Here is a 27,220-nt window from a genome sequence, read left to right on the forward strand (position 1 = left end):
CGTGGGCCGAAGCTATGATTTTCGGCCGGCCCACCACCGAACGCCACCTCTTCGGCCCAGGTGAGCCCTACTTCGGTCAACACCTGGATGAAAAGTCCTTTTCGGCCAAACCCGGGCCGAAAACACCCTCTTCGGCCAACGCGAGGCCGACGGGGTCATAGTTTTGATTATTTTTGCGTTAATTGCTATAGTTTCCGAATTTGATTTTTTTCATTGGTGTAGAGCCTGTCTTTGTGCGCTAGCCATAGGAACAACCGACACTTGTTTGGGGCATAGTTATTCCAGATTGCAGGCGCCATCGGATCCACCGGTGGGTCCATCCATATTGCCCCGTATGCGAAGGACGTGGTCAGAGGTTTACCTTCGAGCCTGCTGATTCTCCGGTCAGGTACCTGTTCATTCAAGGAAAACATGGCGAGGATAGAGCGGATAGATTCGAGGTCTCTCTCTGCAGCATGCAAGAGTCGTGGGGCGAGGTAGGTGTTTAGTTGTGGGTGGGCTAGAACAGCTGCAACGGAAGCGTTCGGTCTAAGAGTGGGAAAAAATGGCCGGGAACTGAACCGCTAGAGTGGTGGTGTGGTTAGGGATCCATAAGTCTAGCCAGAATGTCGTGGAGCGACCATCGCCAGGGATTACCCTGGTGATAGCACGGAGCAGAGGAAGACCCTTTGCCATGTCGCACCGGATAACAGTGTTAAGACGCGTTGGGTCGCCAAGGTCACGGTGGTGGCTCCATCCGTAGGTGGAGGCCAGGTGGTTTGGCTCGGAGGTTATGCAGTGTGAGTGAATTTTGAGCAGTTGTTTGAGGAGAAGACACCGGTTGAATTGATGCAACGACAGAAACCCAAGACCCCCACGAGAGAAGGGAGCACAGACCGCATCCCACGCAACTTTACACTGACCCCCAGAGATCGTATCCTGTCCTGCCCAAAAGAAAGCCCGACAGCGACTATCGATGGCCTGGATTGTACCTAAAGGAAGCAGAAGAGCAGACATCGCATAGAGTGGGAGGGCACGAAGGACCGCCCGCACTAGCATGGCCCTGCCGGCTAAGGATAGGAGCAGGCCCCGCCAACCAGCGAGTCTCGGATCCACTTTCTGTTGCACTCATTCTCTTTTATTCTATCAATGAAAGATAGGCAAGTTTTGCGATTCGACAAAAAGAAGTCTCTTTTAAGATAATAAATCAGGCTCTGATTAAAATATCTATATACAAACAGCATCATTTTTGCCGGTCAAATACAGGATTACACCAATTTCTTCTTTTTCCTCTCCTATACCAAGACTGCATGTGTATGGCTGGATTCTCCAGACCACGCACGAAAAGAAACCAAACATTTCGCGTCAATGGCGCGCCGGCGATGGATGATCTCTCCGGGATCAGTCTCTCCCGCCGGCCGTATACCCTCTCTCAAACTATCACCTGCAAACAGCAAAGAGCACAGCAAAAAGAATTTGATCTCCCTCTCACGGCCCGACGATCTTCACTCGCACCTTCTTGGCGTGCATCTCGGCGAACTCGGTCTCCGATACCTCCGAGTTGGACGACGACGTGAGGTGCCTCACCGAGTGGCGGTCGTCGCCGGCGTGGCGCGACCCTGCGACGCCGCCGCACGCCGCCGAGGCGAGCACGAGCAGTGCCATGGCCGTCGACAGGGCGGCGAGCGCGGCCCACGTCGCCCGCGCGCCGCGCCGCAGCGGCGCGCACTGGTTGCCCACGATGTCCGCGAAGCCGGCCTTCACCAGCTCGCAGCTCACCAGCCGCTCCGTGCCCGGGAAGATGTCCAGCACGTTCTGGATGGAGCTCGTGTACGTCTGCACCTTGTCGTAGTCGATCGCCGACGAGAGCTCGGCCGGCGCGCAGTTGGCGCCACCGCCCAACTCCGAGCACGTCAGCCTCCTCAGGATCTTCACAACAACAACGTTCAAGATTAGATTTCCTCTCCAGATGCTTTGGTTCTTGGAAGCATTTGCTGCCGCGGAGCTGCTCGTTTGTTTACCTGAGGGATGTCACCAATGGTGGCTGCGCCGGAAGAGCAGTTCTCCGGCCGGTACCGGTACGCCGGCGGCCCGGCGAACGGGTTGCAGATGTAGTCCAGCTGCTTCACGGTGTACTCCGACTTGATGGCGTAAATGTTCGAATTCACCTGTCGAAACCAAGATTGATTCATAAACAATCTGGATGCATCATGCTAACTCTGTCTGCTCTGCTTCTGAACGCAGCTTCAGAGTTTCAAAATGTTACCTGGTCTATGATGTCATGTATGCCTGCACCAACATCGTGCAGGATGACGCTGCCGGACATCTTCTCGCTGCAGGGTATGATGGCGCCCAGCGTGCTGTTCTTGGGGTTCAGCTGGTACTCCTCGAGGGCCGCGCACGTGTCGCCGGCGAACTTGTCGAGGAAGTAGTACAGCCCGAAGTACATCCAGAAGAGGACTGTCAGTACCCAGCACAAGGCTATGCACCTGTTGCAAACAGATAACTGTCATCAGAATATGAACTAGAATTCTTCAGCTTATTATGGTGGATGTCTGAAGTGAATGATATTTACTCACATGTAGTACAACTTCTGTAGCCTCAGAGGTCTTCCCACTACAATAAAAAAGCAATGTGTTAATTTTATTTTCAGGTAATATGTAATAGTAGAATTTATGCTCACTGAGAAACATTTCACCATGATCACTTACCTAGCAAGACAAGGACCACGACAAGATTCAGCGTCACGGTTAAAATGATGACAAGTTCTCTGAAAATTATCACCTGTATTAGTTCCCATGATAATTCTGAGGTTTCATGAGATTCAACAACTACTAATGTAGCAGTATCTATCATGCTTATCATGTAAAAATGTTCTTACAATGTGTTGATGCCTTTGCTGACCAAGCGCATGTTCTTTTTGGCCTTCGCCTGAATTTCCACGGCTTCAGAGTTCAGTGCCTTTACTGTGGAGTTCAGATGATCAAAGGATTGGCTACTAATGTTGTATAGCTTAGATATATTCTGCATCCTCTCAATGGCTCCTGTGATGTTGTAAATCGTCGCCGTTGCTTCAAGCGCTGTTCTCCCCACGATATCTTTGATGGACTCTGCTCTAGAATGAAATCGTACAGCGCCCTGAAGCGCGATTGCCGATGCAACTCTGCAAATAAAGCGTGGCAGTAGATGAGTCACAACGTTTCTACGAAGATTTTTGGTTTTGCAATGGTTGCATATCATGTGAGAATTTGATAGAACTACCGCCGAGCTGAAACTTACATGGCAAAAACTGCAAGAAGAATGATAAGCATGACAGACACAAGATGGCATCTGTCAAGAAAATCATCGATGGCACCGTCTCTTTCTCTTTCGTTACTTTTGGCGAAGAAAATCTTCCAGGCAAGAAGGAAGCCCGCAAAAATGATGCCACCAATAAGCCATAATGCACCAATGATGTATCCAGATCTACCTGTAAATACGGTCGACTGAAAAAGTAAACACAAGGACAATCAGTTTTAATCCCGGATGGATGCATATGCTTTCCGCCTCTCATTTTATTCAGTTAATTTCATCTAACATAACATATATCAATGTGTAAGGTCATTTTTGCACATTAAAAAAGGCTAAATAGGTGTCTTGTATGCATTTATACCCTGATCATGAACATGGTATAGTGTAATATAAAAATGAATGAACATGATACTGCAAAAGCAGTCATTTCTACTCCCTCCGTTCCAAATTACTCGTCGTGGTTGAACTAAAACCACGACGAGTAATTTGGAACGGAGGGAGTATTATTCAGAAAGTAGTTCTTTTGTCAGCAAGTGTATGGCTCTTCAGATTGTATTCAGACAAAGAAGAAGAGAACTTACACTCCAGTAATGCTTGTCTGTGATGTTGAACCCTCCCTCATACTTCCTCAAGCCATCAAGAGGATCGATTCTTCTCGTTCTTCTCGAAAGGTCGCTATGCGACCGATTCGCCGTCTCCGACAACACCCTGCCCACTGATCAACACAGGCAACACGATCAATTACCTCACAGGAAAACATTTTTTTTCAACACATCAGAGGCACACTTAATTTGCATCTTCCTGGGAAGGTAAAACATTTTGAAGCTTTTTCATGAGGTGGTAGATGAGGATTATTCACTCACCTGCTCCATTGTGGGGTGAGCCTTCGGATTGTTGTCGTAGAGTGGGTTGGGCCTGAGCTCCCGCGTGCAGACTGCATGTGATGGCCGCACAGCAGCAGAGCAGAAACACTAACCGCTCCAGCCTCCTCGGTTCCATGTCAGCAAGCTGCCATGGGAAAAGCTCCAAGCGTTACCCTCCAATCTCAACCCGGACGTGTGAAGGTAGAAGAAGAAGAAGAAACCAAAAAGCATTCGATCAGAAGAAGAGACCAAAAGCAATGGATCCCAAGAAGATAGAACCCGACTAGATTTCTGCATGTGATTTGACAATCCGCAGATCAAACCTGGCAGTGAGTGCTTTCCATGTCATGTGAGAGGTCTCTAGTTTCTAGTCTGGCTAGGCATGTCAGCTTCTTCTCCCTCCACTGCCTAATTTCTGGTCCAGTCACGAGAATGTGCAGCACAGATATCTCATCTTCGGCCTGTACGCGTCAGTTTCTTGCTTTTGCCTAATTCTGGAGAAAATTGATTTCCTCGCCACATTTTCAACGCCCGTGTGTGTGTGCCTATTAATTACCGTTTCTGAGTCAGACGAAATTGTGTAGGCTTTGGACATGCCATTAATTCGAGTACGATTACTGCACCGTTCTTCTAGATAACGATGGATCCTGGTCTCGGAGATATGGCAATTTACATGCGAATATTGCAAATCAGAAATATCATCACGGTGTGTGATTACGAATTTACGATGCCAATCACAGTGCTGATTAAATTTTACACTATACTCAATTACCTAGTGAAAGTGAGAAAAAAAAACTAGCGAGAGAAAAGTCCATTGTGCAAGAAACGCACCGGCGTCCTTGAATTTCTTCAGAGAAGCCAAAAATAAGCAAAGCAAAGGGATGATCACAAGTATTAATTCAGAGTCTTTTATCGTTTTCAAGTGGAACTCTTCATCCTCGATCGTGCTGCGATTCTTGATCATACATAGTAATCCTATGCTATGTAAACCCCTCTTGAATTTTCACACGAAACTGACCCAGGAAAGAACAGAGTAACTCCCACTTCAAGTAGGAAATACGGAATAGTAGTAGTAATATCAGAGAAGAAATTCGACTCACCGCCCAAGAACTCAAGAACAAGAGAGGAACTCAACTGGAATCCAATGGGAAATCAACGAGGAGAACAGAATAAAGATAATCATATCGTATATAAATACTTACCCCGACCGGAAACTTATCTTCCAGACGCGGCCTCCCTTACAAGCATATCCTCCTGCTCGTCTTCTCACCACACCGAGAACTCGTGGAAGCCGAGAGACAAACAGAGACGGCAGCACTTGCTCCAAACTAACACCTGCCCTGGGTCTCTCTCGCCATTAATGTCTTCCTCGCAGGACGTGGCCTCCCTCTCCCATCCGTCGCCCGATCCAAACCCCTCTCTCTCGGTGTCTCCCCGTCTCTGTCTCAGACAAGGCCGGCTCTGCGTGTGATGTCGGCCCTTTCCATGGCGGCAACGCGCACGGAGGAAGGCAAGTATTTTATACGGGATCAATCAATCAGAAAGGGTTTAAAGGTGGGACTCGCCATACTTTCCTTGGGCATAGAGGAAGGAGGTGATGGGTATGGCAGGCGCCGGAGCCAAGGAAGGAAGGAATTTCTGTGGGGCAGGGGCGAGAGGAAGATAGGTCGGTCGGTCGGCGAGGGGGAAGGGAGCAGAAGAGCTAGCGGCAACGTATAAAAGGGGTTTGAATTCGGGTCCGCGTAACAACTTTGGCCGGGTACTTGTTTTCCGTTTCCTTGTTTCTCTCCTTCCTTTCTGCTTCCTCTCTTCCTTCCTCCCAAGCCGTCTCCGTGTGTGTGTGTGTGAAAGCTGACGGGCGCCGGAGACGGGACAGAGGTTGTAGCTCTGCCAGGGTGGGGAGGTTTTGCGCGATTGACCTCGCCCTACCCGATATTGGAGCGAGGGACCCTTCCAAATGTGCTAGTGCAAAGCAAAAGGATTTTACTGCAAATCTGACGTCGTATTTTTAAGCATGGCAAATCTGCGTCCCGGGATGACAAATGATATTGTCACGAGGATGACAGTTTTCCTCAGCAGAAAATTGCCATGCTCGCGACAATCTCGAACGTCAGATTTGTTATGCTTAATGTAGACGGGAAAGTTTGTAATATAATAATCGTTGTATTGATGGGATGTTGGTGCACGTATATATAATACAAGGGAAGATCTCTATTTTAATTATACAAGACTAGGAGGTGGGCCACAACTCCAATACACGTGCAATACAAAAACTCAACACCCCCCCACCCCCCCCCCCCCCGCAGTCGAAGCGTCGGCGGAGACACAGAGACTGGACCGAAACTCCTCGAAGACGGGAGTAGGCAATCCCTTAGTCATCACATCAGCAAACTGTTGCGTCGTCGGCACGTGGAGAACCCAAACACGGCCAAGGGCAACCTGTTCGCGCACGAAGTGAATATCGAGCTCAATATGCTTCGTCCGTCGATGGTGCACCGGGTTGGCGGAGAGGTAGACCGCGCTAACGTTATCGCAGTAGACAAGAGTGGCCTTGTGAACATCACAAAGCAACTCCTGGAGTAGCTGACGTATCCAAGAGCACTCGGCCACGGCGTTGGCCATGACGCGATACTCTGCCTCGGCGCTGGAGCGGGAGACCGTGGGCTGCCGCTTCGATGACCAAGAGATCAACGAGGGCCTAAGGTAGACGCAGTAGCCTGACGTAGAGTGTCGCGTGTCGGGGCAGCCAGCCCAGTCAGCATCCGAGTAGGCCACGAGGTCGGTGGAGGCGGAGGCCGTCAGGGTGAGTCCCAAGGACATGGTGCCGCGTATGTAACGGAGAATACGCTTCACCAGAGTCCAGTGAGAGTCACGCGGGGCGTGCATATGGAGGCACGCCTGCTGAACAGCGTACTGCAGGTCGGGGCGAGTCAGCGTCAAGTACTGTAAAGCACCGACATAGAGCGATAAAATGCTCCATCGGACGCGAGAGACCCCTCCAGAGCAGAGACATTCGCCTTCGTGTCGACGGGGGTGGGCAACGGCTTGCAGTTAAGAATACCGGCACGCTCAAGGAGCCCGTGGGCGTACTTCTGCTGATGCAGAAAGAAACCGTCAGCCCGGCGGATCACCACGATGCCAAGAAAGTAGTGCAGGGGCCCCAAGTCCTTGAGGGCGAACTCATCACGAAGACGAGCAGTCAGCCACTGAAGGAGATCGGGGGTGGACGCCGTGAGGATGATGTCGTCGACGTAGAGCAACGGATATGCAGTGTCAGCTCCCTGATGATACACAAAGAGTGAGGCATCGGAGCGAGTGGACCAAAAGCCCAGAGACTGCAGGAAGGCTGCGATACGCTGGTACCAAGCCCGAGGCGCCTGCTTCAACCCGTACAGGAAGCGGGAGAGCAAGCACACGAAGTCGGGGTGCTCGGCGTCGACGAAACCAGTAGGCTGCTCACAGAACACCTGCTCGGCGAGATGACCGTGCAAGAAGGTGTTGGAAACGTCCAACTGATGCACAGGCCAGGCGCGTGAGACGGCCAGCTGAAGGACGACACGGATCGTGCCCGGTTTTACAACCGGGGCGAAAGTGTCGGTGAAGTCCATGCTCGCGCGCTGCTGAAAACCACGAACCACCCATCGAGCCTTGTAGCGCTCGAGAGAACCGTTTGGGCGAGTCTTGTGGCGAAACACCCACTTGTCAGAGATGATGTTGGCACGAGGGGGGCGCGGAACAAGCTGCCACGTGTGGTTGCGCTGTAAGGCGTCGAACTCCTCCTGCATCGCAGCTAGCCAATGGGGATCCCGAAGGGCAGCACGAGCGGAGGTGGGGATGGGTGATGGCGTCGACGTCGAGGCGGTGCACACATACTCGTCGGCGGAGTAGCGCGTACTGGGCCGACGCACTCTTGCTCGGGCACGGGTAGTCACGCCAAGTGACGGGGCAGCAGGGCCGGTGGGTGTCGTGGCGGCAGGGGCACCCGGTGCGGCGGCAGGGGCAGCGGCGGAGGCCGCGACGGGGGCCGCGGCGGCAGCAGCGTCGGCCGATCCGGCGGTGGAAGAGGCGACGGGCGAGGTTGACGTCGAGCCCGTCGCAGGCGTGGCGGGCGGGGTGCCGGGCTCAACCTCGTATGAGAGAGACGGGGACCCGGGGGCCCGCACGGACTCGACCTCGGGGAAGGGAGTCATGAAGCCAGGTGGTGGCGGCATAGGGCGCCGTGACAGGGGCGCCGCCAGGGGCTGCCGCTGCGCATCGCTCCACGAAGGGGGCGCGGGGGTCGGCGCCGAAGGGGCCGAAGCCGTAGGAACCTGAAAAAAGGGGAACACCGTCTCAACAAAGTACACATGCCTCGAGGTGTACACACGATGAGTGACAGAATCATAGCACCGATAACCTTTTGGTATTAGGAGGGTAGCCAAGGAAGACGCATGGGACGGATCATGGTGCGAGCTTGTGTGGCGCGGTGGACGCGGTGCTAGGATAACAGAGACACCCGAAGATGCGGAGACCGTCATAGGACGGTGGTGTGCCGAAGAGAAGGTGGTGAGGGGCGTAGTTCCACCGAGGGCGACACGGACGAATGTTAACTAAGAGAGTGGCGGCAGCGAGGGCATCGGGCCAAAACCGAGCGGGCACGTTAGAGTGAAAGAGTAACGTGCGGACACAGTCACTAAGAGTGCGGAGAATGCGCTCGACGCGGCCGTTCTGCTGAGAAGTGTAGGGGCAAGTCAGACAAAAGATGGTGCCGTGAGAGGCGAGAAGTGTGCGAAGAGCGATGTTGTCAAACTCTTTTCCGTTATCAGTTTGGAGTGCGAGTATGGGGCGGCCGAACTGGGTGGTGACATAGAAATAAAAGGCGGTGAGTGTGGCTAAAGCATCGGATTTACGACTAAGGGGGAAAGTCCACACATAATGAGAGTAATCATCTAAAATCACCAAGTAGTATAGATTGCCCGTGTTACTCGCAACGGGAGATGTCCAAACATCACTATGAAGTAATTGAAACGGAAAAGTGGAAACTGAAGAAGACACAATAAGGGGAAGACGAACGTGCTTGCCTAAGTGACAAGCCTCACAAAAGTGCTCGTCGAGCTTATCACATGAGAAGGAGAAACTCCTAAGGATTTGACGTAAGACCGTGTGGTTGGGGTGACCCAAGCGAGCGTGCCAAAGGTCAACGCCGGCGGGAAGAGCAACAGGTGTGGAGGTGGAGGCGCCGGCGTGCACGAGGTAGAGCTCATCGGGACTGTCACATCGGTGAAGGACCATCCGGGTACGGGCGTCTTTCACAGAAAAGCCGACGCCGTAAAATTCAACAGTAAATGGGTTCTCACGAGTAAGACGACGAACGGAAACTAGGTTTGTGACTAAATCAGGTGAAAAAAGAACATTAGACATAGTGATGGGTGTGGAAGTGGAGGGAAAGCTAGTGCTACCGATATGAGTAATAGGTAAGGAGGAGTCGTTGCCGACGGTGATATGAGTGGGTGTGTGAACGGGAGTGGAGGAGCTTATGTTACCGGGATGAGCTGTCATGTGCGCAGTAGCACCCGAGTCCATGTACCAGTCGCCTCCACCGACAGAGCTACTCGGTGACGGTGCGGAGTTCTGGGCGGCGAGGAGGGTGGGGTCCCATGGCACATGTATCGGTAGCGATGGAAGGCCCCCGTAGGGCGGCGCCGGGACGGGCGGGCCATAACCACCGAGGGGCGGCAGCGCGGGGAGGGCGCCGTAGCCGGCGCCAGTCGGCTGGAAGGGCGCTGATGAACGCTTGGTGGCCAGCGGGGAGAGCCTGCTGATAGTGCGGCGCCCCCTGGTGTCCTGGGCCTGCGGCTGCTGCAGGCGGCGGCGACCGCCGCCACGTCGGTTGCGTCGGCCCCCACTCCCTTGCGGGTGTTGCGGGGAAGGACGCGACTCGATTGGCGTGACCGGGAAGCGGTTTCACCGCAGATGGTGAAGTAGCTTGGAGAGTTCATGGAAGGCGTCAGAGACGGCGGGAAGAGGAAGGAGGCGACGGTGGCACGCGGGAGCGCGCGGCGACGGCGCGTCGGGTTAGGGTTGCGGCGCGACGGGGCGGCGGCAGCGCGACAGGGGACGCACGGCGGCGGCAGTAAGTCAGCGCAACGAGCGGGAGCGGAAGCGGCGCGGCGGCACAGGACGGCGGCGACGTCAGAGGAGGACGCGGCGGCGGCGGCACGCGCGGGGAGGTGCTGCGCGGCGGCGGCTTGCCCTAGGTCAGGACCTTCAAGATGATACCATGTAGACGGGAAAGTTTGCAATATAATAATCGTTGTATTGATGGGGTGTTGGTGCACGTATATATAATATAAGGGAAGGCCTCTACCTCAACTATACAAGACTAGGAAATGGGTCACAACTTCAACACGTGCAATACAAAACACATATTCAACACTTAAAAACAATATCTGATGTTAGATTTTTAACATTTTTGAAACAAAAATGGTTTGAACATCAAATTGTTTGTACAATTCATCAAGCCAATACTCTCAATCGTGGGCATGGACCCTTTTGTCACAACCTTTTGTTCCAACACGATGTGCTCTCAAGTCTCAAGCAGGATCGTTATACTACTTGCAAAACCATGAGGCATGCGTACACAATTTCTGAAACATCCGAGGGCGTGCATTTGAAACTGAGCTGCAGCATAAAGATCGCAAGTAGACGATTCTGCCGTGTTTCTTTCGGCTCAACTTTTCCACTTTTTCTGCTGCGTTTACAACGACTGTAGAGCCTAAATCTAGGAGCTACAACTCTGGAGCCTAAATACATTTTTTTAGGCAATGGAGCCTAAATACATACAGTATACTACTACTCCTACTCTGCTAGCATTTGTGGAAATGTTGATTACGCTAACCGAACTGGGCAAGAGCTAAAGTGTCCTCTTTGGAGCAGACTAAATACGAGGAACAGAGGAAAGTATCTTTTTTTTCTTGCGGGGTAGAGGAAAGTATCTGCGTGGCGTGGGGTCGTCAAAAGGTCAACTGGATTTCTTGCGGTGCAGGCATACCTGAACCACTAAACAAGTCTGCAGTTTTCACAAAGCAAGACGAAAATTCTTTGAAAAGATGGGTCTGCATGATATTTAAACTAATCAATCCATTTAGTCTATAACCGCTTGGCATGAGCGGTTTGCTATCTCAAAAAACAATCAGCAATCCATTTAGTCTATAATAAAGTGATGTCGTGCACCAACACATGTAATCCAACTCTGATCAAATAGATCGTAGAATAAGTTCTTTGGAATGACCATTTCCATTGATTTTCCGCGATGTGAGAATGAAAGGTAATTTGTCAGAGTAGAATATATGGTCCTTACTAGCAACAGTGAAAGATAACGGGCAATGCACGTTTTTAGCATATAATGCCCACTAAAAGGAGTGATATATATCTTAGGAAATACGTGCTCACATATGCAACCGAGAGAAGGGTTCTGAAGAACCATGTGGATTAATGGAGTTTTTTTGCAAATCGTGAATTAACGTTGTGAATTAAGAAAATATAATGCGATGGTATTAAAACATCATGGAGATGTAAATGAAATCATTTTGTTCCCTACAAAAAAGGAAATCATTTTGTAAAATGTTTATAAGAGCAATTGTGCAATTAAGAAGGTAATTAGTGTGTCATTATCTATAAGGTGCAACATAGGTTCTAACTTTTTCTCATCCAGTTGGTCTATTTTTCGCATGGTTTAGATTGTTCCAGTCTAACACAACCCGTGTTTGTTTTCCTATACTATCTGCGTGGCTTTGTGGATTAAGCTGAATCGTCATGCCTTGTACAATTTATCCTCTAATAATATAGTTAAGGAAGCATTTGAAATACCAAGCGGCAAGCCTGGTAAGCTATCAATAGAAAAAGGAAGCATTTGGAAGGAAGGGCGATATCTTTTAGACAAAGTTGTGTGGGACGGCCATATATAGTTGTGGTTTCGTCTCAGTAGGTGTATTATTCTATATATTTTTTCAAAATGAAAATCCATTCATCTCTTTTTTCCCCATCGACCAGTACAACTAAAACAATGATGATAATATACGATGGATGCCATATTGAAGTTCCAAAGGAAGCCCACAGACTCCCTATCAGATCTACTCAAACTATAATGCGATCTAGAGGACTCCAAAAAAGAAAATCTTGTAGCACTTGTTGTATGTTGGCCATAACTCGTTAACCCGGTTACCATAGGAAACATAATCTTTTCTAAAAATCTATTAGAAAAAGGTACTTGTTTTTCCCTTGTCTGGGCATGAGGAGGTTTCCGTTGAGGGGCAGGGGAGAAGGACGAGGAGATAGGTTCAGTCAGGCCTTGTCGATTCGTCTGGGCATGAGGAGGTTTGCGTTGAGGGGCAGGGGAGAAGGATGAGAAGATAGGTTCAATCAAGCTGTCCACTATGCAATGTCATTTTAAACGTATTTTCCATTAAAAAAGTTCTGAGTTTAGTTCACTAAACTTATCAGAAATGCCTAGGACATAGTTCATTCACTTGCCCAACAGCCTTACTACTACTCATAGTTGATCGGAATTTCCAGCAACATAAAATCAATCAATTAAAGCGATAAAATACAGTGGAATATCTTGGAGACAGCACTCTAGGAGGAAGGGCTTTTGCGGAATACCATTGTAATTCTTCCATTTATCCTTTCAATGAATGACTTTCAACGAATAAGCCACTTATGTTCTAAATAACAGCTTACCGGGCACGGGTAGGTACCGTGTTAAATTTACTAGTATATCTCTTATTACCAATTACGGGGAATTTCAAAACCTATATGTGTTTGCATTACGTGCAGGTTATTCATGCATGTACGCGATGGCTCCGTATTTGGTCTATCATGTAGAAGCCGGAGGACAGAGACATTTTTATGATGATGTCTACACGACTGGAGCATACGGCCAGAAAGGTTTTCTCCCTCCATGGATGGCGGTGTAATCTCCGTATAGGATCTGCCCCACCCTAGACTGGATTGATTTGTTCTTGCTGCAAAACAATGTTGGTTGTGTGCATCATGTTATTCAAAGGCCGGACATTCTTTAGATGCGGCCGTATCACCTTGATAAATCAATCAATGAAATGTCCTGAAAAACGAGCAGAGCAAAATGTCATATTTGAATATCTCCTAGATATAAGAAAAAAAGAAAATTGGCGGCACCACATACTTCAGCAGCTACAAATTGATTAAAAGCCGGAATAAAAGTGCCCCTTTTTTTGTTCTATGGCTTTCATCACGTCCTCTCGAAAGTGTGTAGATGAAGAGTGAATTGGCAGCCCCTTCCGCACCGTTCCATCCATCTACGGCCCCATAGCCAACTTGTGTTTTGGATGCCCCCAGCAACAAGATCGATCGCAACATAATTGTTAGTTTTTTCGGATCATGTGGGATTTTCTTCAGCAGAACGCTGTGGAAAAGAAGAACAACTGCGCCACCAACAAACGGGAGCGATTGCCGGCGACTGGCGTGATACCGATCTCCTTCCTCCCCACCTCTTCTTCTCCCTCCTCTCCTCGCCCCATCCTTGCTCCCTAGCCGATCCTCCCTGTCTCTGCTCGCCTCATCCACTCAATCCTCTCTTTGCTGCCTTCTTTCTCTGTCTCTTCCCTCTCAGATCCCGTTCCCATCTTCTCGATCCAGCCTGATCTAATCTGACGGAGGCCCTCCTGGCCAGATCCGGTTACTCCTCGCCGCCCCCGCCTCGCCCCCCCTTCCCCTCCCCCCCCCCCCCACACACAACCCACTTTCGTTACTCCCAGCCCTGTATTCCTTCTAGTTCGAGTCAAGCTGCAGTAGAATATCAGGATGACTTTAGCTCCTCTTGCCAACGAGATAGAGTGGATCTTAGGAGTGGTCAGGGGGGAGGAGATGGAATTTGATGCTGTAGTACATGGGAACATGACCGACTCTTTTTCTTGGGCAGCGGCGCATGACCCTAACACGTCTCGGGCGCCATGAAAGCCATAGCTTGGAATTGCCGAGGTATGGGCCGAGACCTCGGCAATGAACGTATGCTATTTCTGGCCAATCTGATTCGTTCTACTAAAGCTCAGGTAACCTTTGTTTCCGAAATCAAATCTTCCAAGGTTCGGTCGGTTGATCTTGTTAATAGGTTTGATGTTGCTAATAGTTTTGTTGTTCCTTCTAGAGGAGCCTCTGGAGGGCTCTGGCTTATGTGGAATGATGAACTCAATGTGTCTGTTCATAGTGCCTCCTTTCATTATATTTTAGCTAATGTAGTTCATCTAGCCTCGGGTGTTCACTTTTGTTTGATTTGTATATATGGTGACCCCTACCATAGGCAGACTAGTGCTATTTGGAGTCAAGTTTCTGCTTTTGTGTATGATAACTTGGGTAAGCCCATGATGTGTATTGGAGACCTTAATGACATCCTGTATGATACAAATGGTTGTAATGGTAGTGTTAATTATTATCGCATGTCTGCTTTTCGTTCCCTTGTTAAAAATTGTGGTTTTTTTGATATTGGTTTTAGTGGTCCTGCGTACACTTGGCGTAACAAACAGCATACTGTTAATCCTATTTACAGACGTCTAGACCGATGCCTTGTCAACTCTGACTGGTGTGCGCATTATCCTAATTCTAAAGTGCTCAACTTACCTATTATTCTCAGTGATCATGCGCCCATTCTCGTTTCTACAGACGGTAATTTTCTTAAGCCGAGGCAAACTTTTAAATTTGAAAACTGGTGGTTGCTTGAAAAAGACTTTACTAGCTTTGCAAAATCTGCTTGGAATAATTGCACTTTTACCTCTTTTGCAGCAAAGTCTTCTTCTTTGGCAGGTTCTTTGAAGAAGTGGTGTAAGAAGAAAAAGCCCTTCCAGCAAGAGCTTTTGGAAATTGAGTCCAGTATTAATCAGATTCAGCAGCTTCCAATTCAGCAGCAAAATCACACTTTGGAAAGCTCTCTCACTCTTAGGTATGAACAAACTCTCTCTAAGCTCAATCAATTTTATAAACAGAGAAGTAAGAAGGGTTGGGCCACTGCTGGTGATCGTAATACTAAGTTTTTTCATTAGGCTGTGATCAAAAGAAGAAAAAGAAATACTATTTGTTCCATTAAGGATGAGAATGATGTGCTTCATTTTAAACCTAGTGCTATCACTAATACTTTTGTCAATTATTTTAGATACACCTTCTCTTCGCCAAACAATAACACTGCAAGGCCTTTTTTTAATACTCGTTTGCCTGACAACTCTTTGGATCCTACTTACTTTCTTCCAGATAAACATGAGATTTTGCAGATTCTCAAAGATATGAAGTTGAATGCTTCTCCGGGTCCGGATGGATTTAATGTTGAATTTTATCTGGCAGCATGGGATTGGATTGGCGAGGAAGTTACTCAACTTGTGACTACCTTTTATAAAACTGGTATTTTACCTCCTCATATCAATGACACTAATATTGCTCTCATTCCAAAAAAGTTAGTTCCTCAAGTTCCTATGGATTATCGTCCCATTAGCCTTTGTAATGTTTTCTACAAAATCATTGCGAAATCATTGGCTAATAGGATTAAGCCTCATCTTCCGGACTATATTGATCCGGCACAACAAGCCTTTATTGAGGGTAGAAGAATTAGCGATAACATCATTATTGCTCAAGAGATTACTCACTCCTTCGCTCTAAAATCGTGGAATCATCATGCTTTCATGCTCAAGATAGATCTTGCTAAAGCTTTTGATCGTCTTGAATGGAGTTTCATTGTGTCTGCTCTTGCACGTAAAGGTCTGCATGATCATTTCATTAATTTGATTCATGCTTGCATTTCTTCTCCTACTTTCTCTGTGCTTATTAATGGGCAGCCTTCTCATAAATTTAAAAGTTTCAGAGGTATTCGTCAAGGCTGTCCCATGTCGCCTTATTTGTTTGTTATTGCTATCAATGAATTATCTGTTGCTCTTAATGAAGCTCTAGCTGCTCATCATCTCCAGGGTATTTCACTTGGTCCAGATTGCCCTTCTATTCATTCTCTGTTGTTTGCAGATGATCTGTTGGTTTGTGGTCAAGCCACTATGCAGGAAGCAAATTCTATGGCTCAACTCATCCATCACTTTTGTTATATTTCAGGTCAAACACCAAATTGGGCCAAATCTGCTATTCTTTTTAGTACTCATGTTAGTCAAAACACTATTCAAGAGATTAAGCAAGTTTTTCCTGTTTCTATCATGGATAACAATTTCACCCACCTTGGTCCGCTTATTCTTCCTGCTAAAAATAGAACTGCTGCTTACAACTTTGTTATTGATAAATTTCTGAATAAATTGCCTGCTTACAAAGCTAATATGCTCTCTCATGCTGCTAGGCTTGAGCTCATTAGGTCCGTGTTCTCTGTTATTCCTGTGTACTACATGTCTAATATTTTGTTTACCAAGAAGTTTATAGCCAAACTCACTGCTATTATAAGGAACTTTTGGTGGACAGGAATCAGAGAGAATAATTCTAACAAGAGCCTTTGTCTTAGGGCTTGGAAGGACATTTGCAATTCCAAACAGGAAGGTGGTCTTGGCATTAGGAACTTGCAAGCAATTAATGAGGGCTTACTTCTTGCAGCTGCTTGGAGGCTTGCTAAAGACCCTTCCTCCCACCTTCATCTTGTGCTTAAATCTAAATACTTCCATGATGCCTCTATTTGGACTGCTATTTCTACTACTCCAAAATCTGCTTTCTGGTCATCCATTTTAAAAATGTTGCCTAAACTGAAAGATCACTCTTTTTACCAACTCACGCAAGGGAATATCTCTCTTTGGAGTACCCCTTGGTGTTCCCTTTGGGCTTCTGTTCATGACAATCTTATTATTCAGCCTTCAGGATACATATATCCTTCTCTTGTTAAGGACCTTTGGATACCGGGTCAGAAAGTCTGGAACAATGACCTCATTAACTCTCTCTTTCAACAGCCTTTAGCCTCTGTTATCGTTCAAACTGACATTATTCACCAAGATTGCCCGGATATATTATGTTGGGATCTAACTCCTAATGGTACTTATTCTTCCAAGTCCACTTATAAATTGTGTTTGCAGGATATTCATGCCAATCCAAGAAATACTCCTTCCCAAGTTTCTTTGCAGATGAAAAATCTTCTCAAGTTGATTTGGAAGCAAAAGTTGATGATCCCTAGAGTTCAAACTTTCGCTTGGAGACTCCTTCAGAAAGCTCTTCCCACAGGTTTGAGGGTTGGGCGCTTTTCCGTACATATTTCTTAATATTGTTGCAGATGTGGTCAGCAAGAGGATGAGGTTCACATGTTTTTTCTTTGTGACTTCGCTAGAGCTGCTTGGTTTTCTCATCCTTGGTTCATCAGAACAGATGCTTTAGTTCAGATCTATACCAATATCCATAGTATTATTATTGCTTTACTTAATATGAACCATCCGCATGCTTCTGTTGTCAACATTCTAAATTTTATGTGGTGTCTTTGGAAAGCGAGGAATTATTATCTTTTTAATAGAAAGAAAGCTATCCCTCACCAAGTTAATATTGCTGCTACTTCTCTATCTAATGATTTCTATGATCTGCTTAACAGTTCTTCACACCATCAGCCTCAAAACTCCAGTTGCATTTTAACCCATACTAATCAACTTCCCTTGCAGGGACAAACGCTTAAATCAGATCTTCTTATCACGGGACCGAAAGTATATACTGATGCATCTTTTAAGTGCAAAAAAATTCCAGGTTTATTACAGGGAACAGCAGCCACTGGAGTTGGTATCTACATTTCTTTGCCGCACGATCAGAAGGAAGTCAGCGTGCAGATTCAAGCTTCCACCTCAATTACAAGTACTCCTCTGCAGGCTGAAGTGTTTGCTCTTCTCTTGGCTGCAAAAGTAGCTAAATGTCTCAACATCAGCCAGCCGACCTTCCTCACAGACTGTCTCTCTTTGGCTTCATTTGCGGCTAGTAGAAAGATTACTGAAACTGCTACCCCTTAGACTATCAGGAAAGTTTTAGCTGATTTCTTCTGCTACTCTTCAGACCTTCAACCTAGAGTGTTCCATATTTCTAAGGAAATTAATGGAATTGCTCACAACGTCGCTCATCAGGTTCTTACATCAAATGTAGAACCTGACATATGTTGTTTTGCTTCGGCTCACAGTAACATGGCTTGCCCTGTAGTTTCTCTCCTCTCTAATTTCGAGTTTGAGGGCTTTGTAATTCATGCTGTACGTTGCTATTGAGCTGAGCTGAATGAAAAGTTTGGCGCTTCGTGCGCCTTTTGTTGTTAAAAAGAAAACAAGATCGATCGCATCCCCAGTGCCATCGACCGCGGCTCTTTTTGCTTTTTGTCCCGACGGCGGCGGCCGCGGCATGGCAGCGATAGACTTTGACCGGTGCTCCTGCCTTTATTGTGGCCGTGATAAGGCGGGCAGACCGGCGGGATAAGAAGGCGACGTCGCCTTCCGACTTCTCGTTAGATTTTCGGACAGACGGACGGACAGACGGACGACGCTGGTGATCACGCGGGAATTCCACGAGAGGGACGTCGGAAAAGGGGGCTGGCTACTCGAGTTTGCCGTTGCCATCTTGGAGGAGGTGTGCGCATGCTGGGTCGCGTCAGACGTCAAACTTGCCGACTAGACTTTACCGGTTTTCGTCCTGGGCTGCGTCGGTCAGGTCATCGCCGTAGGCGGTGCGGCGCACAGGTTCAGACGTGTCTGAGTTCCGTAGCTATTTCTCTCCCTAGATGCAAAGTGTTAGATCATCTACAACCAAACTTTACAAATCCAGCCCTTTAACGCAATGGACGCGACCAAACACGTCCGCAAATAGTGGCCGGTCATATCTTAAATTTAGCCAATGTGCATTTGAGTCTCTCATATTTCACATGCAAAAGAATCATACGTACTATCCTAGTTAATTTTAGTCGTCAAAGATGTCCATGATGATGCTGCCGGGCGCCGGCTGGACGAGCGGGTAGGAGGGCTCTGGCTCCTCCTCCTCCTGCTCGACCTCATTCATGTAGGCGAGCATCTCCGCCTCCTCCGCGACCTGTTGCGCCTCCATCTTCTGCCGGCGACGACGTCTGGCCTCCACAGCTGACTCCGAGCGGAGGGAATCGAGGATGGCCTGCTGCTCCGTCTGCAGATCCACGTCTCCAGCGTCCTCCACATCCTCCTCCTCCAGCTCATCCTCCTCCTCAACCTCCTCGTCCTCCTTCCGCTCCACCTCCTCCTCCTCCTCCTCCGAATCCACTGCATCCGGAGGTAGCTCCGCGGCGATCCGGGCTTCGAGCCTTGCCCGGATCTGCTCAAGGAGCTCGAGACGGCACTCCAGCGTTAGAAATGGCTCGTTCCTCACCCGGCGGCGTGGGGATGGCTACTAGGCGGACGAGGGTGTGAAAAGTGGCGGCGGCGGACAGGCGGAGGAAATGTGGATGCTAAGGTTTCGGTGTCGCCGTCGACTTAAATAGCTGGGCTAGATGCTACGTGGCCCGCCGGAGCGGCGCCACTCGGCGGCATTGGTCCGACGGAGAAGACGAGTTTCAGACCGTTGAGTTTCTAGGCATTTCCGTGTGGGACCCCGTCGTTAGTCCGCCGAGACGGGCAGGCCCGAGTGCGCCCGGACGCCCCCGTATCCACCCATATTTGGGCTGGATAAGGGTGCAAGTCAGCCCAAGTATTTGAGGCACGTTTAAGAGGGCCATCAGTGTCGAAAAATTATGCCGGTCAGTGACCGGACGGACCGTTCAGACGTTTAAGACCGGCTTGGGGCATCTGGCTATGGATGCTCTCTCAGAGTAAGGTAGTCGCTGCCTAACTGATGCGAGGCTAAACCAAACATGAGCAATTTAGGTTGTTTTATTATTAACTTTTTTGCATGGTAATACGTGTCACATGCATATCATACAGAATAAACTATAAGTCTAATTGTACATTTTCTTTTTTCTTTTTTGAACACAGTACAGACGTATGCGCTCATATATACATGTATACACTTATCCTTATGAATGCACATACGCATACCCTACTCCTATGAACATCTTTGAGAGACTGAGCCGTTATATCATCTTGAGATTTTACGAAGTCACCGTCGACGTTTCGTACTCGACGAGAACGTCTCCTCCCACTGAACACGCATTGCCGAAAATTCTGAAATAAATTCAGGATAAATGCGAGCACCACTTAAACTCTGGTAGGCTGGGGAAACCAATGTCCACCTAACCATCCAACCACAGGTTGGTTCAATTGTTAACATACATCGCGAATATTGTTGTCCCCAAAAATAAATAACCTGACCTTTCAAAAAAAAAAGTAAAGAGTAGTAGACCTCAGATATTGGAGAGCGGTAGAAAAAACATCAGGAAAAATAAAAAGATTCAAGAAGGTTACGCTAAAATGGGCCAACCCGCCAGAGTGCTTGCCTCGCTCGCAGTGTGCGTGGGGTGCCGCCGCAATGAGCTGCGCATAGGATTTGTGGCCATATTGGAGAGCTTGCATGTGCCGCTATTTGAGGGCAAACAATTGGCATTTCCTAAACGGTGCCCATAGCGCCCGTATCCGGTGACACAACCAACCAGCCAATCGCCTTGACGTGTGTACTTATAGCTTTTCTCTTGTTATAATCTTCATTTTTTTGCTGGAATGGTTTTGTTTATGTTTTTTCTTTCTATTGTTTTTGGAGTGGTTTTTTTGCTAAACTTTTTTTAAATACATGAATTTTCTTCTCAAATTCGTGAACCTTTTTTGAATTCGACGAACTTTTTTAAAATTCAATGAACTTTTTCAAATTCGATGAACTTGAACTTTTTTCAAATTTGATGAACTTTTTTCAAATTCAATGAACTTTTTTCAAATTTAGTGATTTTTTTTCAAAATTTGTGAACTTTTTTTTGAAAATTGATGAATTTTTTGCAAAGTTAGTGACCTTTTTCCAAAATATATGAACTATTTTCAAATTTCTGAACCTTTTTAAAAATCAATATTTTTTTCATTTTGTATGAACTTTTTGAATACATGAACTTTTTTCTATTTCGTGATGTTTTATGAAATCTATGGACATTCAAATTTTATTCAATTTTTTAAAAAAGGAATCACATTTTTCTATATAGCGCGGGCATAGTTGGTCTAGTGGTTAGCCTAGCATGCACGCCAGCTAGTTGGCGTGGGTTCGAATCCTTTCATGAGCGAAGTTTCAAGATGGATTTTTTGTGCCCTAAATACACTTTTCACAGTGCCGTGCGTGTTCATGGGCGGCCCACTAGTGTGTTGCAGTGGGCGCCCGGATCCTCAACCGACGCATAAGGTGCCCTATAGGAGCTCCCCAAACAATTGGCCTCCCACACAGGGGGAGCACCCTAACCGGGCTGGCCCATGGTGCACCGTAGCATCTCAGCTATTGTAGCCAGTTATCTATTGTAGCGAGTCCTATAGTTGGGGAAATAACTGATAGAATCAAGAATTGTAAGATTTGTTCTTTTAGTTTTCTAAAGGTAGCAACTAGAATTATGAGGCTCATAGTCTTACTAAGTATTCATTTTTGCTTGATCAGGGTCGCCACATGTGGCTTGTTTTTCACTGGACCCCTCCTGTATAACCCTAAACATTGATCAATAAAGCTTAGCATAATTAAGAAAACTATATCGAGTCAACTGTTGTAGCGGTCCTTTTTCCATTCAATTTTTCAGAAAAAATGATTTTTTAAATATGTGACCACTTTATCACAATTTGTGGGTTTTTAAAAGGTAAACATTTCATGAAAACATGAACTTTTTTCAAAACAACTTGAACATTTCTGAAAATGCAATGTTTATTTTCAAATTTGAGAACATTTTTTATAAAATACACGAAGAATTTTTGAAATTTATATATTTTTGGGAAAGTGAATTTTTAATTCTAAATATTTTTTACAATATATGATTTTTTTAAAAGCAAACAATGTTGTAATTTTAACATCTTTAAAATTGTGATAATTTTTTTGAGTCCAAACATTTTTTAAATTCTAGCCGTTTTAAAATGAACATTTTTGAAAAAGAAAAAAGAGGAAAAAGGGACTGAAAAGAAATGAAACAATGTAAATAACAAAGCATAAAGAAAACCAACAGAAAAAGTGAAAACCAAACCGAAACCATGTAGGAGGTTCCTAAAACCAGATCTAGAACCTTCACAAAACTAGTATAGCTATACAACTTACTATTTCTTCAATTCATGAACTTTTTCCAAAATCCATGAACTTTTTTTCAAATTCGTGATTATTTTTTAAAATGGCTGAACACTTTTTTTCCAAGTGTATGAAGTTTTTTTTCAAAATCAATGAACTATTTTTCAAAATTAATGAACATTTGTCAAAATCGTTGAACTTTTATTTGTGATCTTTTTTTAAAATTGTAAAACATTTTGTAAAAATCTATGAACTTTTTTCAAATTTGTTAACTTTTTATTCAAAACTGATGAACTATTCCAAAATCAATGATTTGAACTTTTTCTAAGTTTGTGAACATTTTTTTTCAAAATTCATGAATATTTTTGAATTCATGAATGTTTCAGTTATTTCTGAGTTTTTAAAATAGTATTTTCCAAAAGTCAACTTTGGGCCCTAGATGGGCCGGCCCATTCCTGGAGGCTAGTGGGCGCTAGATGTCCTAGCCGGCGCATAAGGCGCTGACTAGGAGATGCACCGGCTAGGAGCTCCCAAATAGTCGACATTTTGACATTGAATGCATTTCATAGGGATCGCCGCCATATTGGCAATCTTCATAATCATCATAATAGTCGCCTTCGTATTTTGTTTTCATGTGGAACCCGACTACGAGTGGCTTGAAGACATCTTCTTTCCCCACCTCAACAATGGAAGTTTTAAACTAGGATTTCAGCATGGATTTACAAAATAGATTTCTAGGACTATAAAATAGATTCCAACTATTTTAACTACGGACTCCTCCTCTTGAAGTAACTTTGCCAACGGGGGAGACTCCGTCTGTCTTGACTTCTACCGCCACACGATCGATGAACGACTGTGTCTCCTAAATGTGGGATACGAAAAAACTAAGGCCAGCGTGAGCATAATTTTCATTCTATGCAAGCAATCATCGATATGACGTCGAAGTACTTGAGGGCGGTGGGGAGGCGGCGCGGCTAACGTGTGATTCGGCCTTACGACTTGCGTCGTCTTTGGCTCACTTGAAGAAGTTCTACACCCTCTCCCAGGACCCTCTCTCGACGGCGACGCATTCCTCTTTAGTCTCGCTAGGGAATGGTCCGTGGGGAGGGCATGCCCGCACCAACGTGGTAATGGGAAAGAAATCGTGCAAGGCGGCAACCGACAAAGTGGTCGGTGGGGGTGAGTGTGCCGAGACGAGGATGTGCAAGGGGGTGAATGTGGTTGCGTCACCAAAGGTGGGCAGTGGGGGTTTACATAACCGCAAATGGGCACGCTCCGACGGGAAACAAGGAGGTGGGGAGGATTTTCCGATGTGGGTGGGAAACCGGTGCGAAACATGAAATCGACCATTAGTTGTCGCTCTTCTCACTAGATAAACGATTGCGACATTGGAGGAGCGAAAGTTGGAGCCCCACGAAACATCAGCGCCATTGATCAGGCTGCACGCAGGAGGAATAGGTCGAGCTAAAACTTCCCTACAGTGCGAGCGGATGGAACGCTCTCCAGACTAGCGCCCACCACCTCCAAAGTCCAAACGTGGAGGTTGACTGGATGAATAGGGCACACACTCCATAAATTATGCCAACCGGGAGGCATAGGACCAGTCTGCTAGAGTGCCATTTTGGAACAAAATTGCGATATAGGCAATTATATGTTGATCGGCCCGATACGGCGACTCTGCTAGAGTTGCTCTTAGGCACACATGGATTGACCATTAATGTGCTCGACTTGTTCGGTTGTCATGCAGTAGAGATACAAATTTGTGATATTTATGATTTTCAGGGTAACCTCACTCTTCTTAGTTTGACAAAATGAACTAATTTTTAAACTCAAAAGTGATATAAGTTTTAATATTTTCAATATTTAGTTCGTTCAGTTGAACTAAAAAGGACAAAGAGGATCCTAAAGGGTACCATTTTGCACCCTTGCCGTGTAGAATGACAACACCTTCTCATCGGATTTTTCACTGACGTAAGAACATGTCAAAACATTGTACCATAGTTTAAGTAAGCAATAATTATGAAAGAAGGCGTGGATGACGTAGTTGTAAGCTTGTAGCAATATGCAATCTTAGATAGAGTAGTTGTGTTAGGTTGCGATGTCCCATCAACTGACTTCATTATAATAAAGAGAGCATATTATCTCTTGTGCGAATATGTAAAGCATGCGTATCATTTCATTAATAGAAGGAATAGAATGAGTATAGTGAAGGTACAACACATGACATGGACGCAGGAAGACGTGAACATGATGCCTGGAGCAGAGAGACAAGGGATACTCGGCCCGAACAGAGAATACAACATAGCTAAACCTACCAATCCCGAACCAAGAGCGCCAATGTTGAACCAGCAACAATTCCAACATCAGCAAAGCCAACACCAGAGACACCGCGAGCGATCAAGATAGCTCATTGCATGTGCTGATACTTGTGATAAATGGTATCATTCCAAACTCTTCATTAGAAGGAGAAACTTGAGTCGACAAGGAATAAAATTAAGCAAAGATGCAAGCAAGACCGCCGTGTGAACACAAGTCATTGCTTGTGACCCTAATGTTGGATTGCCGGTTTGTCATCCTCCAATTCATGTTCATCAATCTCCGAAAGGAAGGTGAATGCCTTTGTGTCATGTCTCTGTTCTAGCGAACTTCCCTGTTGACTTTGTCTCGGGCTTTGAGAGCCAGCTCAAGGTCGTATACCAACAATACTACGAAATAGCTCATTTGCCGATGCCATAAGAGTTGCTTTTGTACAGCTCCTCTAGAAATTACTACAAGGGTGATTTACATCCACCAGAGAAGTCGACATTGTCAACATGTAAAAAGTCCCAATTCCTCCTATTCACACATATATTGTGGTTAACTGGCTACGTTCCATGGAAAATGAACGACGTACATGTAACTTCCACTTTAGCTCTGTCTCTCATGTCCCTTTAGTTCTTGCTCATTTTCCATGGTAAAGAACTTATATAAGAGCTGGACCCCCAGTGTTGGGGTAAAATGATGGTTGAGCACAATTCAATGCGCCACAAATGTTGCATCGACAGATGGCAACAACTATATCTAAGAAGAGCTTGTGTAGCATCAGCTAGTGCTGCCAAGTAGAAATGGTTCTCGCCTAGTACAAATCTTAGCTTTAAAGCCGGTTTTCACCGGAATCAATTCAACTGACACTAGTATAACGACCATCCGCTGCAACAATAGTTATTAGGAAAATTCCATTTCTGCCCTACCTCGATCCCACTACTCACATTTATCCATAATTCTTGAGGTCGTATTCTCGACAATTTTTACCCCTCTGTCCATATGTCACTTACGTGGGACCCGCTTGAAGAAAAAAAACTCTCCCACCCGCTCTTTCTCATTCACACGTGAGACCCAACCAAAAAAGCAAAATGGAAACTCTCAATTTCTCAAGGGTCCACATGTCACTGTTTTATTTCTCAAGGAGTATTTACTAAATTGTTTGAGGGGTGGACCCACTGGAGAGCATTTGTAAATTAGGTAGTTAAGAACTAATATAATTACCAAGGCCCAAGCCGACCAGCCAATCTACACACGGACGTTTGACTCCCGAGAGCACATCGATGACGCACAAGATGGCGTGAGAGCACAAGGGGAGGGGGCTGTGAGGGGCACATGAGTTCGCTGCAACAACAACGCTCAACAAGAACATCCCTTAACTACGGGGTGTTCAGAGACCATGACAACAGCAAGCTCTTGTGGCGACGAGCGACGGTGTTAGGCATGGAGGACCTACGAGCGTGGGGAGGCTCGAGGAATGGGGAAAATGCCCGAGGGTGCACTAGAAACCAGAGGACACGCTCAAAAGAGGCAGGGGAGAAGGGTCGTGATGACTTAGTTGTCCAGAGCGGATGGTGGAGCGGGTGTTCGCGAGGATGGTGGCTAGAGAGGAAGGTGGTGAGGAATCCTATGGGTGTAGAAGCATCATTGGTCGACGAGAAATCCAAGGGAAAGTGTCTTGGTAGCACGGATGGACGTAGGCAATGCATACCCAATAATTTTTGCAAAATAGTTTCGGTATAAGCATCTGTATAGTTGAAAAGAACGATTCAGCGCCACTTAGGAGATTATTGAGTTGGTACGTTGCTAGTACACTGCTACTAGGCCTTATGCTTCACGCTTAATGCTGGCCCATTGATCGAAGTCGATGAGACAGTCAGACAACTAGCTCTATGAGCCACCGGGCCAGCGCCTCGAGCGTACGATTCCTCCGTCGCATAGCGAATCTGGGGCATCACCACGCCGCTTGCCCATAGCCTGCATCAGCCATCGGAAGGAACCGCCACATCATTTTTCGGCCATCGCGGATGGGACCCCTATTTCGTGACCTGCGCGCTAGGGATCGAGAGAACTTGCAGTCACACAACTCTCCCTTGTGCCCTTTTGGGCCGGCCCATGTATGGGGCGGGATGCCCACCTTTTTCTCATCTTGTTTTGTTTTTTCTATGGTTTTACTTTTAAAACAAATCAGGATTTTTAAAAACTTCTGAATTTCAAAATTAATTGTAAATTATTAAAAACAATGTGTAAAAATCATAAAATGACCACGAATTCAAAAAAAATCATGGTTTTGAAAAATATTCGGGAAATCCTAATATGTGCACCATTTTGAAAAATGTCCGCATATAAAAAAAATGACAAATGCTCACATATTCAGAAGTTGTTCGTCTATTTCAAAAACATTCACAAATTCAAAAAATGATCCTAAATTTCTAGAATATGTCCATGAATTTCTTAAAAAATGATCACAATATTAAAAAATATTCAGGAATTTATATTATTGTTCCCCAATTAAGAAATGTTCACAAAATTCAAAAAATGTTCACTGATTCGAAAATTATTCTTGAACTCAAAAAAATGTTCGTCAAAAACAAAAATGTTCCAGAATTTCACAAATTATTCCCAAATTTCCAAAGATGTTCGCCGGTTCAAAACAATTC

At 46.3% G+C, this 27,220-nt stretch overlaps 2 protein-coding genes and 1 pseudogene across 4 annotated transcripts; 2 read left to right on the forward strand and 1 right to left on the reverse strand.

Moving 5' to 3' along the window:
- Positions 1–1,194: 1,194 nt before the first annotated feature.
- LOC125550699 (uncharacterized) lies at positions 1,195–5,973 on the reverse strand. 3 transcript variants are annotated; one of them, XM_087517811.1, is made up of 11 exons: positions 5,336–5,973; positions 4,457–4,678; positions 4,134–4,278; positions 3,852–3,985; positions 3,259–3,464; positions 2,861–3,142; positions 2,691–2,749; positions 2,559–2,595; positions 2,246–2,468; positions 2,001–2,147; positions 1,195–1,908 (listed from the first exon to the last, which is right to left on the reverse strand). In XM_087517811.1, exons 2-11 carry the CDS (start codon positions 4,475–4,477, stop codon positions 1,468–1,470), a joined length of 1,695 nt encoding a protein of 564 aa, XP_087373937.1. In that variant the 5' UTR covers positions 4,478–4,678; positions 5,336–5,973; the 3' UTR covers positions 1,195–1,467. The 3 variants fall into 3 exon arrangements, with proteins under 3 accessions (XP_087373937.1, XP_087373936.1, XP_048569722.2); XM_087517810.1 differs by having other exon boundaries at positions 4,383–4,678; positions 5,336–5,972; XM_048713765.2 differs by lacking the exon at positions 4,457–4,678 and having other exon boundaries at positions 5,336–5,971.
- Positions 5,974–14,101: 8,128 nt separating this feature from the next.
- Positions 14,102–16,276, forward strand: LOC147974820 (uncharacterized). Its single transcript, XM_087519557.1, has 2 exons — positions 14,102–15,084; positions 15,390–16,276. Exons 1-2 carry the CDS (start codon positions 14,102–14,104, stop codon positions 15,391–15,393), a joined length of 987 nt encoding a protein of 328 aa, XP_087375683.1. The 3' UTR covers positions 15,394–16,276.
- Positions 16,277–16,753: 477 nt separating this feature from the next.
- LOC147974821 (uncharacterized) lies at positions 16,754–18,340 on the forward strand (annotated as a pseudogene).
- Positions 18,341–27,220: the final 8,880 nt, after the last annotated feature.

Source organism: Triticum urartu, chromosome 4A (assembly GCF_056163025.1).
Source record: "Triticum urartu cultivar PI428250 chromosome 4A, HENAU_Tu73, whole genome shotgun sequence".
Lineage (NCBI taxonomy): Eukaryota > Viridiplantae > Streptophyta > Magnoliopsida > Poales > Poaceae > Triticum > Triticum urartu.